We start from the raw sequence: 14,536 nt of genomic DNA, 5'->3' as shown, positions 1-14,536 counted from the left end.
AGCTAATTCCCATTTTTTAAAAAAATTGTGTGGGCCAAGCTAAAGACATCTGCCAGCCTCTGCCAGCGTGCTGCCTCTGCTTTGGGCTCGGTACAGTCACTGAGAACAGGAGCAGGAGAGGTTCCTCTGCCAGCATGCTGCCTCTGCTTTGGGCTCATCTGCCAGCCTCTGCCAGTGTGCTGCCTCTGCTTTGGGCTCGGTACAGTCACTGAGAACAGGAGCAAGAGAGGTTCCTCTGCCAGCATGCTGCCTCTGCTTTGAGCTCAGCACAGTCACTGAAAACAGGAACAGGAGAGGTTCCAACAGTATCAGGCTAAGTCAGGCCAGGGTGTCTCAGGGCCCGTGGATAGAGGAATCCTTAAGCTTTGTCAAAATTGGTGCTCAGTGGTGAGATAAATCCCAATTTGGACTGAAACTGAGGCTCGTTGAAAGCATTGATTACCAACCTTTTTCCTCTGCCTGCAAAGCCGCTTCCATGCATTGCATGGTAGAATCATGAGAGATGCTTGCAGGGGAGGGAGAGGGAAGACTAGCGAGGTATGGATCAAAAACACCACCCCTCTCTGCCATTTTGGAGATTCTGATGTGCCAGTTTCCCTCAGTCCCTGGAAAAATGCTCTGAAATGCATTTTTAGGCTGAAGTTGATCCAGACTTAAACTATGCCTTGCTACTGCCCTAGCCACGTCCAGAATTCAGCTTTGTTGTGGGAGAAATGGGAGGATAGAGAACGTGCTGAGAGGGCAGGAGCAGAGTGAAGTCTGTGGAGACTGGATTACAAGCCCAGCGACACCACGGTCCCTGGTGTACTGGGCCCCTCAACTCCACACTGACCCATGGTTCTTGGCAGAGGAGGGTTAGGGGGTGACTGAGGAGAGCCAGGCCTAGGCAATACGAGCTTCTCTGAGCTTCTTAGAATGCAGACATTTAAACAGAAAACACAGAGCCTTCCTGGAGAGCCTTCCTGGAGAATCACTGGGTCAAGACCTGACCATGGGCAAACCCGGGAAAGTTTGCAGCCAGATCCCCATTCCTGTGACCCCAGGGGAGGGGCGAGACTCCTAGGACTGGCTAGAAAGATGCTTTGTGGAGTGTTTGCTGTGGTTGTTCCTAAACCTGTCTGTCCAGAAGCTGGGTATGCAGTAGGCCCCTGCAAATAGAAACTTCCCTGGGGTGGAAGTTTCGCTGGCAAACCAGGCTGGCAGCGGCGGGTGCTGGCGAGGGGGTCTCTGTGTGCTGTTCCCAGGCCCGAGGATCAGAACCTATGTCACTGGCATGAAGGGTGGCGGTTGGAGAATGGACTCAAAACTACCACTCTGGGGCCAGGCGTGGTGACTCACACCTGTAATCCCAGTGCTTTGGGAGGCTGAGGTGGGAGGATCCCTTGAGACCAGCCTAGGCAATATTCCAAGACCCAGCCTCTACAAAAAAGTAAATAACTGAGGCCGGGCGCGGTGGCTCAAGCCTGTAATCCCAGCACTTTGGGAGGCCAAGACGGGCGGATCACGAGGTCAGGAGATCAAGACCATTCTGGCTAACACGATGAAACCCTGTCTCTACTAAAAAATACAAAAATCTAGCCGGGCGAGGTGGTGGAGGCCTGTAGTCCCAGCTACTCGGGAGGCTGAGGCAGGAGAATGGCGTAAACCCAGGAGGTGGAGCTTGCACAGTGAGCTGAGAGCCGGCCATTGCGCTCCAGCCCGGGCGACAGAGTGAGACTCCGTCTCAAAAAAAAAAAAATAAAATAAAAATAAATAAATAAATAAATAAATAAATAACTGGCTGGGCATGGTGGTACACGCCTGTAGTCCCAGCTACTCCAGAGGCTGAGGTAGGAGGATCACTTGAGCCCAGGAGGTCAAAGCTGCAGTGAGCTATGATTGCACCACTGCACTCCAGCCTGGGCGAGAGAGAGAGAGAGAGAGACCCTGTCTCATTTGTTTGTTTGTTTATTTATTTATTTGTTTCGAGATGGAGTCTTGCTCTGCTACCCAGGCTGGAGTTCCGTGGCGCAATCTCAGCTCACTGCAACCTCTGCCTCCCAGATTCAAGCGATTCTCCTGCCTCAGCCTCCCAAGTAGCTGGGATTACAGGCACCCGCCACCACCCCCAGCTAATTTTTGTATTTTTAGTAGAGACAGGATTTCACCATGTTGGCCAGGCTGGTCTCAAATTCCTGACCTCAGATGATCTGCCCACCTCGGCCTCCCAAAGTGCTGGGATTACAGGCGTGAGCCATCACGCCCAGCCTCATTTTTTTATTTTTTTTAAACAAAACCCAAAAACTACCACTGTAGGGGAGGGATCTTTGATATATCCTTTTATCCTTTTTATCTTAAAACATCACATCAAATTTACATTTTTCCCTATAATATGGTTTTTGATTTTTTTAAAATTTTAATATAAAGACTTACTGTTGAATTAAGTATAGTCTGGTATCTCCTGTCACCCTCTCCCCTGGAGGGGAAGGTACGTTTTTTTTTTTTTTTTTTTTTTTTTGAGATGGAGTCTTGCTCATCGCCCAGGCTGGAGTGCAGTGGTGCAATCTGGGCTCACTGCAAGCTCCACCTCCCGGGTTCACTCCATTCTCCCGCCTCAGCCTCCTTAGTAACTGGGACTACAGGCGCCCGCCACCACGCCCGGCTAATTTTGTTTTTGTATTTTTAGTAGAGACGGGGTTTCACCATATTAGCCGGGATGGTCTCCATCTCCTGACCTCGTGATCCGCCCGCCTCAGCCTCCCAAAGTGCTGGGATTACAGGTGTGAGCCACCGCGCCCGGCCAGGGAAGAGTGCTTTTAATGTGCATTTGTGGGCAGAACACTCAAGGGCAGGGTTAAACAGCAAATTATCCTACCTTTCACTCTTGAACTCTGCATCTGAAGTAGTCATGCATGTACTTAGAGAGGCACAGTTACTCCGTTGCCATCGGGGATCTGGGGTAATTTAGGCATCAACCCATCATGTCTCTGGGCCTGCTTTCCCCTCTGGCTCAGTTCTAGGAGTGTCTGCCTCCACACGGCCTGTCTTTCTTTCTTTCCCTTCCTTCCTTCCTTCCTTCCTTCCTTCCTTCCTTCCTTCCTTCCTTCCTTCCTTCCTTCCTTCCTTTCTTTCTCTCTCTCTCTCTCTTTCCTTTCTTTCTTTCTTTTCTTTCTTTCTTTCTCTCTCTCTTTCTTTCCTTTCTTTCTTTCTTTCTTTCTTTCCTTTCTTTCTTTCTTTCCTTTCTTTCTTTCTTTTCTTTCTTTTCTTTCTTTTTTTCTTTCTTTCTTTTTTTTTGACGGAGTCTCGCTCTGCCGCCCAGGCTGGAGTGCTGTGGCCAGATCTCAGCTCACTGCAAGCTCCGCCTCCCGGGTTCATGCCATTCTCCTGCCTCAGCCTCCTGAGTAGCTGGGACTACAGGCGCCCGCCACCTCGCCCGGCTAATTTTTTTGTATTTTTTTAGTAGAGACGGGGTTTCACCGTGTTAGCCAGGATGGTCTCGATCTCCTGACCTCGTGATCCGCCTGTCTCGGCCTCCCAAAGTGCTGGGATTACAGGCTTGAGCCACTGCGCCCGGTCTCTCTCTTTCTCTCTCTCTCTCTCTTTCTTTCTTTCTTTCTTTCTTTCTTTCTTTCTTTCTTTCTTTCTTTCTTTTCCTTCCTTCCTTCCTTCCTTCTTTCTTCCTTCCTTTCTTTCTTTCTCTTTCTTTTTCTTTCTTTTTTTCTTTCTTTCTCTTTCTCTTTCTTTCTTTTTTTCTTTCTTTCTCTCTCTCTTTCTTTCTCTCTCTCTTTCTTTCTCTTTCTTTCTTTTCCTTTTTTTTTTTGAGACGGAGTCTCGCTCTGTCACCCAGGCTGGAGTGCAGTGGCCAGACCTCAGCTCACTGCAAGCTCTGCCTCCCGGGTTCACGCCATTCTCCTGCCTCAGCCTCCCGAGTAGCTGGGACTACAGGCGCCGCCACCTCGCCCGGCTAATTTTTTTTTTGTATTTTTAGTAGAGACGGGGTTTCACCGTGTTAGCCAGGATGGTCTCGATCTCCTGACCTCGTGATCCGCCCGTCTCGGCCTCCCAAAGTGCTGGGATTACAGGCTTGAGCCACCGCGCCCGGCCTCTTTCTTTCTTTTCTTTCTTTCTCTTCTTTCTTTCTTTCCTTTCTTTCTTTCCTTTCTTTCTTTCAGATGAGGTCTTGCTATGTTGCCCAGATTGGTCTCAAACTCCTGGGCTCCAGGTATGCTCCTGCCTTGGCCTCCCATGTAACTGGGATTACAGGTGCATACCACCGCCGAGGTCCATAGTGTTTTATTTACCCTATTCCAATTGGGCACTGAGTTTGCATTTTAACCTTTGGCTGGTAGAGCAGGTTTCAGAGGCTCACAGAGAGGCTTCTGGCCAGGCAGAGCAGGTTCTCACTCCAATCATATCTCCTAGGACCTCAGCCTCCCCACCCCCCAGGGGTTGGGGCAGACAGCAGCTTGCCTCCTCAGTCACCAGATTCCCTGCCCTCCTGTGTGCAAATGGGTCAACATGAGTATTGCTTCAGACTGAGGATGAGCTGTAATTCGAAAAGGGTGGAGTCTGTGGAGCTGGGAATAACATCAGGCTTTATTAACCAGCTCCCTGTTGCTAGGCAGCTTTCATTAGCCAGGAAAGTCTGCCCTGCAGTGAGCTCCTTCAGGGAATGGCAAGGAGATGCTAATAAGCTGAGAGAGAAGCCGGTGCTAGGGAAGGCTTGCCTCTTCCCTGGGATATTGCAGCCCGCGATATTTCAGCACATTCTGAGATTTGGACTCCAGGCAGTCTTCATCCTGTCTCTTTTCAGTAAAAGGGATTCCTGGAAGCTGCAGCAGGAGGATCCCTTGCAGGAGTTCAAGACCAGCTGGGTAACAAAGACCCCATCTCCACAAAAAGGAAGAGCAGGTTCCTCCTCCTTCCCACCCACAGGGAATGAATAGCTCATTCTCTTGCTGTCTAACTTCTGCCTTCCATCCAGAAATGATCTAAGAGGAAGAAGGGAGCTCTCTGAAGGAGCTGACTCCCCTCACTCTATCTTGGGGCATCGCGGAGGGCATGTAGGAGTGTTCATAGCTGGGACTTTGGGGTCACAGAGACCTGGGTTCACGTCCTGGCTGTGCCACGAAGTGTGTAGCCGTGGTTACTCATCTCTGAGCCTACCCCAGAAGGCAGATGTAAGGAATAGAAGAGCAATGTAGGCAACGCACACAGCGTGGATCTGAGCATGCAGTAGGCGCTCAATCACATTCTACTTTGGATTTTGTTTTGTTTTGTTTCGTTTTGTTTGAGATGGAGTCTCACTCTTTCCCAGGCTGGAGTGCAGTGGTGTGATCATAGCTCACTGCAGCCTCGACCTGGGTTCAGGCGATCCTCTCACCTCAGCCTCCCAAGTAGCTGGGTTTACAGGTCTACGCACCACCACACCCAGCTAACTTTTTGTATTTTCGTAGAGACGGGGTTTTGCCATGTTGCCCAGGCTGGTCTCAAACTCCTGACCTCAAGTGATGCACCCGCCTCAGCCTCCCAAAGTGCTGAGATTACAGGTGTGAACCACCACCCCACATCTGCTGTGTTTTTGAAAGTGAGCTTAGGCTGGGCACAGTGGCTCACGCCTGTCAGCCCAGCACTTTGGGAGGCTGAGCCGGGTGGATCATCTGGGGTCAGGAGTTTGAGACCAGCCTGGCCAAAATGGCAAAACCCTGTCTCTACTAAAAATACAAAAATTAGCTGGGCCTGGTGGTGCACGACTGTAATCCCAGCTCCTTGGGAGGCTGAGGCAGGAGAATCACTTGAACCTGGGAGATGGAGGTTTCAGTGAGCCGAGATTGTGCTACTGCACTCCAGCCTGGGCAACAGAGCGAGACTTGGTCTAAAAAAAAAAAGTGACCTTACAGCCTTTCCTATAAAGCTTCCACAAGCCTTCCCCAGGATTCCTTCTGGGAATCTGTGTTTCTGGAAGTTTGGAGCATCTGGAAAATCTGAAATTTGAACATCAGGAACTCAATAAGGAAATTTGATAATATAAAGGAATTGTTATTAATTTTGTTGATGTAATAAACGTATAAGTACATGTTTTTAAGAGTCTTCTTTTAGGCCAGGTGCGGTGGCCTAAAATCCCAAAGTGTTGAGATTATAGATGTGAGCCACCGCGCCGGGCCTAGAGTTTTTTTTTTTTTTTTTTTTTTTGAGACGGAGTCTCGCTCTGTCGCCCGGGCTGGAGTGTAGTGGCCGGATCTCAGCTCATTGCAAGTTCCACCTCCCAGGTTTACGCCATTCTCCTGCCTCAGCCTCCCGAGTAGCTGGGACTACAGGCGCCCACCACCTCGCCTGGCTAGCTTTTTGTATTTTTTAGTAGAGACGGGGTTTCACCGTGTTAGCCAGGATGGTCTCGAACTCCTGACCTCGTGATCCGCCTGTCTCAGCCTCCCAAAGTGCTGGGATTACAGGCTTGAGCCACTGCGCCCGGCCTTTTTTTTTCTTTAGTAGAGATGGGGTTTCACTATGTTACCCAGGATGGTCTCAATCTCCTGACCTCATGATCTGCCCTCCTTGGCCTCCCAAAGTGCTGGGTTTTCAGGCGTGAGCTACCGCGCCCAGCCAAGTTTTTTATACCAATAAAAAAGATTGTATTCTTTGTTCATACTTCCCTTTTTGTAATTAAAAGGTGTCATGCAATTATGCCATTCTGCATCTTGCTGTTGGTGAGCTCTCCATTATTCATTCCTAGAGAGCATCCTCATTCTTTTTCAGAGTTGCATGATATTCTGCTAGAGATGTACCATATTTACTTAACCTGTCCCCTATTGATGGGCATGTGGATGGTTTCCAGTCTTTTGCTGTTATAACTAAATAATCATGCAGTTATATCTGCAGGATGGATTCTCAGAGAGGGGTTACTGGGTCAGAGGTTATTTGCAACATTAATGGAGAGTGCCATATTGTGTCTGTACGGGTTGCAGCATCTCGCCTTCCCACCAGCAATATATTAGTGGATTCAGCAGCTCCCCACGTCCCTTCCATCTCTGTCTTCCTGGTGTCTCCTCTACTCTAAATTGGGCCTCTTGGAATGGTGAAATCAGGGTGTAAGGGTTGGGGGCAGGGGTCCCATATCTTAGAATGGTGGAATCGGGGTGTAAGGGTTGGGGACAGGGGCTCCATATCTTAGAATGGTGGAATCGGGGTGTAAGGGTTGGGGCGCCCACAGGATTCCATCAGCATCTGTGGTCTCCAGCCCCATGTCCCTTCCATCTCTGTCTTCCTGGTGTCTTCTCTACTCTAAATTGGGCCTCTTGCAATGGTGAAATCGGGGTGTAAGGGCTGCGGACAGGGGCCCCATATCTTAGAATTTGTGAAGCTGCATAACTTGACTTTGGGGTCATATCAGGGCCTGGTGAAGGGAACCCCAGGGCTAGTCTGGGTCTGTAGTTCCTGGCCTTTCCCTGGGAACGTGGCACCAGAGCTTTGCAGGGGTGTCCAACAGTGTGCTGGGGTTAAATGTAGTTATGCTCCTGCCCACTCACTGTTGCAGTTCTTTGAGCCTTGCTGTCAGCAGGATGGGATGGGCTGACAGGGTAGAGAATGTACCTGGGCTCAGCTGGCCCAGACTCCAAAGGCCACCAGAAAACCAAGGTAGCAAATGCCCATCATTCAACGCGTGGATAAAGAAACTGTGATATATAAAGACAGTGGAATACTACTCAGCCATAAAAAGGAATGCATTCATGGCATTTGCAGCAACCTGCATGGGATTGGAGACTATTATTCTTTTTATTTTATTTTATTTTATTTTATTTTATTTTATTTTATTTTATTTTATTTTATTTTATTTAGATGCAGTTTTTGCTCTTGTCACCCAGGCTGGAGTGCAATGGCACGATCTCAGCTCACGGCAACCTCTGCTTCCCAGGTTCAAGCAGTTCTCCTGCCTCAGCCTCCCGAGTAGTTGGGACTACAGGTGCCCACCACCACACCCAGCTAATTTTTGTATTTTTAGTAGAGATGGAGTTTCACCATATTGGCCAGGCTGGTCTCAAACTCAGACCTCAGGTGATCCGCCCGCCTCGGCCTCCCAAAGTGCTGGGATGACAGGCGTGAGCCGCCGCACCGACCTCTAAAGTCATGTTTCTCTCTTCTCTGTTTTGATTCATTTGCCCAAACTTTTCCATGCCAACCAGTGTTGGTTTTTATTAATTAGTTCACATTTTTTCTCATGAAATGAGCCAAATGATGTCAAGGTTGTCACCTCATTGTGGTATGCCCAGGGTGGCCATAGGTGGTGCTGGGACCTGCTGGCTTCAGGACCTGCGAAGGTCCTGAAGCCTTCACAGGTGGGAGCCCAGGGCCCAGACAGCTCAGTCAGCAGGCAGGGGGGTTCAGCCAACCTGGTGCTTTAGCCCTATGAGTATCTCCTGCCACCACCCTCCACCCTGGGAGGTGGGGTCCTAGTGGGGGGCTGGGGAAGGAAGAAGTAAGGGGAGTAAGGCCCTGGAGTTCTGTCTGGTGCTCGGGGGCCCCAGTCAGGAGAGGGGTAAGCTTGGGCTGTCATGGGGACTCTCCGTGGGGAAGCATCCTTCACAGTCCCGACTCAGTGTGTCTGGGAGACCCCTCCCCGGGGAAGGCGCACAGTGTTGCTGCCGGCTTCGCAGGCAGTTGTGAGTTTGGTGTTCACTAGATATGGGATGGCGTGTGTTTATATCTCCATGTATGTTTCGATTAGTGAGAATGCCTGGGTTTCCTGGGTTTCTGCTGGACTCAGAAGTCTCAGAGCCAGGCTCCGTGGCTCATGCCTGTCATGCCAGCGCTTTGGAAGGCTGAGGTGGGAGGATCACTTGAGCCTGGGCGTTGGAGACCAGCCTAGGCAACATAGTGAGACCCCAGTCTCTGCAAAAAATTTTTAAAATTAGCCAAGCTTAGTGACCCAAGCCTGTAGTCCCAGCTGCTTGAGAGGCTGAAGTGGGAGGATGGCTTGAGCCCAGGAGGCTGAGACTGCAGTGAGCTGTGGTTGCACCATTGCATGCCAGCCCAGGCAATAGAGTGAGACCCGGTCTCAAAAAAAAACGGCCTCTTCACCTTTTTTGGGTCAGAAGCTGAGAACCATAGACCCACTATCCAGGAAAAAAAGCAGTCATCTAACCGTTCTAGAGCACATCAACAATTTGCATTCAAATTATTGCCGCAATTTCAGGGAGGGGGTCTTTGTTGTTGTTGTTGTTGTTGTTGTTGTTTGAGACAGTCTCGCTCTGTTGCCCAGGCTGGAGTGCAGTGGCGTGATCTCGGCTCACTGCAACCTCTTCCTCCCGGGTTCAAGTGATTCTCCTGCCTCAGCCTCCCGAGTAGGTGGGACTACAGGCACCCGCCACCTCACCCGGCTAATATTTTGTATTTTTAGTAGAGACGGGGTTTCACCGTGTTAGCCAGGATGGTCTTGATCTCCTGACCTCATGATCCGCCCGCCTTGGCCCCCCAAAGTGCTGGGATTACAGGCCTGAGCCACCACGCCCGGCCCCAGGGAGGGGGTTTTTGGAGCCCCAGAAGCCCATCCACAAAGTCCTCTAGGGTAGTAGTTCTCAAGTAGTGGTGTTATTATTATTTTGCCTACACACTGCACATGATAACATTCACTGCACGTACACACTCCCGATGGGGGACACCTTGTGGGCGTGGCATAAGATGTGCAATGTGAACAGTTACTGGCCGGGAGCCCGCAGAACTGAGTCCGTAATGCCTGGCCTAATGGCCTAACCGGGCCTTTTTTTTTTTTTTGAGATGGAGTCTTGCTCTGTCCCCCAGACTGGAGTGCAGTGGCGCGATCTCCGGCTCACTGCAAGCTCCGCCTCCCAGGTTCACGCCATTCTCCTGCCTCAGCCTCCTGAGTAGCTGGGACTACAGGCGCCGCCACCACGCCCAGCTAATTTTTTGTATTTTTAGTAGAGAAGGGGTTTCACCGTGGTCTCGATCTCCTGACCTCGTGATTCACCCGCCTCGGCCTCCCACAGTGCTGGGATTACAGGCGTGAGCCACCGCGCCCAGCTCTAACCGGGTCTTTGCTTGGACAGTCGATGCAGGAGAGGGATTTCTCCTTCCCCAGACACTTCCTGGCACCTTGCCTGGGTTGCACAGAAGGAAATTAGGGACTATGGAGCAAAGAGGAGACTGAGCGAGTTGCCTGGCTTCTCTCAGTTATTCCCTAGTTGTGGTATTTGCACAGGCTGGCTGGGAAGGTAGGCGAGGCCACCCCGATGGCCACGCCACGATGGGGTGTGCTGGGGACGTCCACTCCCCAGTTTCCCCAGCCTGGCTCCATTTGCGATCGCCTAGGGAAGGTGGGGACGCAAATGACTCATTATCCCGGCAATTAGTCACACCACTGAAGCACGTGATCCCTGCAGGACATGTGCCACCTGCTGCCTTTCTGCCCTGTTCAGTGCTGCTTCTCTCCCTACTCTGAATGGGAAGTGCAACCCCAGGAAATGATCACCCCTTTTCCACAAGCACAGACTTGTAGCTGCAGCAGCCCAGGACCAAGAGACTGGGACAAAAGTGTCATTCGCCTGTATATCCCAGGGCCACACAAGACCTCCAGGGACCAGTGAGACTGATCATGGAGAGAAGCATGTGGACGCTTAAGCCAGATTTCCCCATGTGGGCCGAGCGCGGTGGCTCACACCTGTAATCCCAGCACTTTGGGAAGCTGAGGCGGGTGGATCACCTGAGGTCGGGAATTCGAGACCAGCCTGGCCAACATGGCAAAACCCCGTCTCTACTAAAAATACAAAAATTAGCTGGGCGTGGTGGCGCATGCCTGTAATCCCAGCTACTTGGGAGGCTGAGGCAGGAGAATCGCTTGAACCTGGGAGGTGGAGATTGCAGTGAGCTAAGATCGCAACACTGCACTTCAGACTGGGTGACAGAGCGAGACTGTCTTAAAGCAAAACAAGATTTCCCCCTGTGCCCCATACATAGGATAGGTGCGCATACATCTGTCAGGATGCACATGCGCGTAAATGTACGGACACACTGTGAAGAAAGGGCTGTGCTTAAAACAAAACCCTCCAAGACCTGGGCAGTGAAGAGCTCCAGCAGGCGGCCCTCAGGAGGAGGAGGGGACCTGCCTGTTTCCCCAGCCCTGGGATGCTCTCGCTGAGCTGGCTGCCCTCCAGATTGGCCCCCGGGGCTCTCTCTCCCTTCTTGACTTCAGTCCAAGAGAGAACCAAGCAAAACTCCTTCATAGGCAGGTGGTGGCTGCTAGTCAGTAACTAAAAACAAAGGCAAAAAAACAGGTGAGAAGTCCTATTTTCAGTCATTATTTCCTAACTCCAGGTTTCATGTTCTAACAGAACTAGTCAAAATAAACTTGATAGGGGCCAGGCATGGTGGCTCAGGCTTGTAATCCCAGCACCTTGAGAGGCCGAGAGAAGCAGATTGCTTGAGCTTAGGAGTTCAGGACCAGCCTGGGAAACAGGGCAAAATCCTGTCTCTACAAAAAAAAAAAAAAAAAAAAGGTAAAAAGTTTGCCAGGCATAGTGGTGCGTGCCTGTAGTCCCAGCTACTTGGGAGGCTGAGGTGGGAGAATCACCTGTACCACAGAGGTCGGGGCTGGTATGAGCTGAGATTACACCACTGCACTCCAGGCTGGGCATCAGAGTGGGTCCCTGTCTTAAAAAACAAACAAACCAAAAAAAAAACTTGATGGCCCTCAATTTCCCCGTTTCTAAGAGAGGAGCATCTCCACCCACTTGTGGGGCAGCCTTGGATCCTCTCTCCAGTGCATCCTCTTCCTCTTCCTGTCAGGGAGAGTCCTGCTAAAACCCAGCTCCTAGAGGCTAGCTGTAGAACTGTGTCTGAACAAACAGGGTGAGAAGTCAGGAACTGACCTAGACCCAGTGCCTCCTGAGAGCCAGACCCCGTGTCGGGAACTTCACATCCTCTGTCTCATGTAACGTCTCACACTAGCCCTAAGAAGTCTTCCCCTTTCACAGAGGATAAAACTGAGTCTCACAGCAAGTGACCATGCCAAGCTCAGACCTCGTTCTGTCTGACTGTCTCCAGCACACCACTCACTGTTTTCAGTCTGTGTGAAAAAACCACCTCCTTCTCCCCTCAGTGTCCCTGCCCCCAACCAGACACACCTGGACGTGGCGAAAGGGGCTTGGGCCAAGGTTTGGAGTCCTGGGTCCTCGCCCTGGTGGCTCTGCCACTATGTGACTGTGATCGAGTTTCTTCCCCTCTTTGGGCCTTTCCCTCCTCACCTGTAAAACAGTTAGCTTGGCCGGCCTGGCACAGTGGCTCACGCCTGTAATCCCAACACTTTGGGAGGCTGAGGCAGGTGGATCACGAGGTCAGGAGATCAAGACCATCCTGCCCAACATGGTGAAACTCCATCTCTACAAAAAATACAAAAACTAGCCAGGCGTGGTGGTGGGCGCCTGTAGTCCTAGCTACTTGGGAGGCTGAGGTGGGAGAATGGTGTGAACCCGGGAGGTGGAGCTTGCAGTGAGCTGAGATCCAGCCACTGCACTCCAGCCTGGGCGACAGAGCGAGGCTCCGTCTCAAAAAAATTAAAAAAAAAAAAAAGTTAGTTTGGCCCAATCATGTAGAAGCCCCTCTGCGCCACACACACACACTCCTATTTTTAGAGTCTGTCTGGGCCCAGGGCAGCTCCCACCATCTCCCACCAAGCCCTTCTTTTCTTCCTGCAGGGTCTGTCTGTGGAAAGTCCAGACAGAGACTAAGCCTAACCGTAAACCATGAATGAATGGAGGGAAGCCCTCCTAGCATGGAAAAGAGAAATCTCTCTCTCTCAGCTGCTGGGCTCCTCAGTCCAGCGGCCACTGTCGGGTCTGAGCTCTGCAGTGACTTCATCAATATTTTAGCTCCTGCAGAGCCCTGTTTCTTAGCAACCACATCCTCCGTGCCCTCCAGAAAGGCTCCTGAGTTGGGTGCTCCTCACAGCCCCATCCTGCGGGTGCCGTGCTTTGCGGTCGGGGTTGGAGCCGCTCACGCCACCCTGAGCAGGAGCTTTGGTCCTCATGATCCCCAGGGGTGAGGCCGCATACGGGAGGCGTGTGCACACCAGGCGAGGGAGAGGGACAGCTTGGCATGTCAAAGCTGTTCACCCCTGGGCAGGAGCCGAGGGACCGGGAGGGGAATTTTAGAAGGAAGCCGGGGTATCTCCCTGGCCTGCTCTTGGTTCTAATATGGGTCAGGGCTTGCCCTTACCCCTTGCCTCCCCACAGGTATGGGGAAGAGGAGCTTTCCTCCCCGTTCCCCTGTCCTTCCCAGGCTCAGACGCTGTTTCCTTTGTGGCCTAGGTGCGGTGGAGGCTTGCCTCTTGCATCAGCTGAGGCGCCGTGCCGCCGGCTTCCTGCGCAGTGACAAGATGGCGGCCCTGTTCACCAAGGTGGGGAAGACGTGCCCAGTGGCGGGGGAGATTTGCCACAAGGTACAGGAGCTGCAGCAACAAGCAGAGGGCAGGTGAGCCCTGGGCCAGCCCCTTCCCTCCTTTCAGCTCTTCCCACTTGGCAATTGCTACTTCCTAGGATGGCCCATTGGAAAGTTGGCATCCTGGGCCTGTTCCTTGCAGGGCCTCTGGGTGAGGGATCAGCCTGAGGGTGGGGATTGGCTCTTTGTGGGCATAAGGCTCTGTACCCCTCCTTCAGCTCCCAACCCCAGTCAGTTCTCTGTGCTCCCGTCTTGGGGCACCAAGCCCCACTCCCGATGCCAGCATTCTGGGGTTTACCCCTAGACCACTGCACTCCTGGAGCCCTCCCTGCCTTTGCAGGAAACCCTCAGGGGCCAGCCAGGAGGCACTGCGGAGACAGGGCTCAGCCAGCGGGAAGGCTCCGGCCCTCAGCCCTCAGGCCTTGAAACACATATGGGTGCGCACGGCACTCATCGACAGAGTCCTGGACAAGGTTGTGCAGTACCTGGCGGAAAACTGCAGGTGACTCTGCCCCATCCCCCAAGTGACTGCCCCATCCCTAAATAGCTGCCCCGTCCCCCAAGTGACTGGCCCGTCCCCCGAGTGGCTGCCCCATCCCTAAATAGTTGCCCCGTCCCCCAAGTGACTGCCCCATCCCCCGAGTGGCTGCCCCATCCCTAAATAGCTGCCCCGTCCCCCAAGTGACTGCCGCGTCCCCCAAGTGACTGCCCCATCCCCCAAGTGGCTGCCCCGTCCCCCAAGTGGCTGCCCCGTCCCCCAAGTGACTGCCCTGCTCCCCCAAGTGGCTGCCCCATCCCCCAAGTGGCTGCCCCGTACCCCAAGTGGCTGCCCTGCTCCCCCAAGTGGCTGCCCCATCCCCCAAGTGGCTGCCCCGTCCCCCAAGTGGCTGCCCCATCCCACAAGTGGCTGCCCTGTTCCCCAAACAGCCCGTCCTTTGACCCGTCTCCCAACAGTCCCTCAGCCCCAGCCCTCGGGACACTTGCCTGTCCGTGACAGCCTGTAGGCAGCCCTCCATCTCCCCATCCCCTTCACTGCCCTCAGGGCATTGGCCATGCCAGGCACCTCACGAAGCCCAGTCCTTGCGGACTCTCTGTTTCTTGATGACTGATC

At 52.4% G+C, this 14,536-nt stretch overlaps 1 protein-coding gene across 3 annotated transcripts in view; it reads left to right on the top strand.

Moving 5' to 3' along the window:
• Positions 1-14,536, top strand: part of SGSM2 (small G protein signaling modulator 2) — a 44,171-nt gene that overhangs the window by 11,141 nt on the left and 18,494 nt on the right. For all 3 annotated transcript variants that reach the window (XM_010388500.2, XM_030922770.1, XM_010388499.2), the window contains exons 3-4: positions 13,296-13,458; positions 13,766-13,927. In XM_010388500.2, the coding sequence (XP_010386802.1) occupies positions 13,296-13,458; positions 13,766-13,927 (325 nt within the window). The remainder of the gene's footprint in view (positions 1-13,295; positions 13,459-13,765; positions 13,928-14,536) is intronic.

Source organism: Rhinopithecus roxellana, chromosome 19 (assembly GCF_007565055.1).
Source record: "Rhinopithecus roxellana isolate Shanxi Qingling chromosome 19, ASM756505v1, whole genome shotgun sequence".
Lineage (NCBI taxonomy): Eukaryota > Metazoa > Chordata > Mammalia > Primates > Cercopithecidae > Rhinopithecus > Rhinopithecus roxellana.
This window is presented reverse-complemented; position numbering and strand designations above follow the sequence as displayed.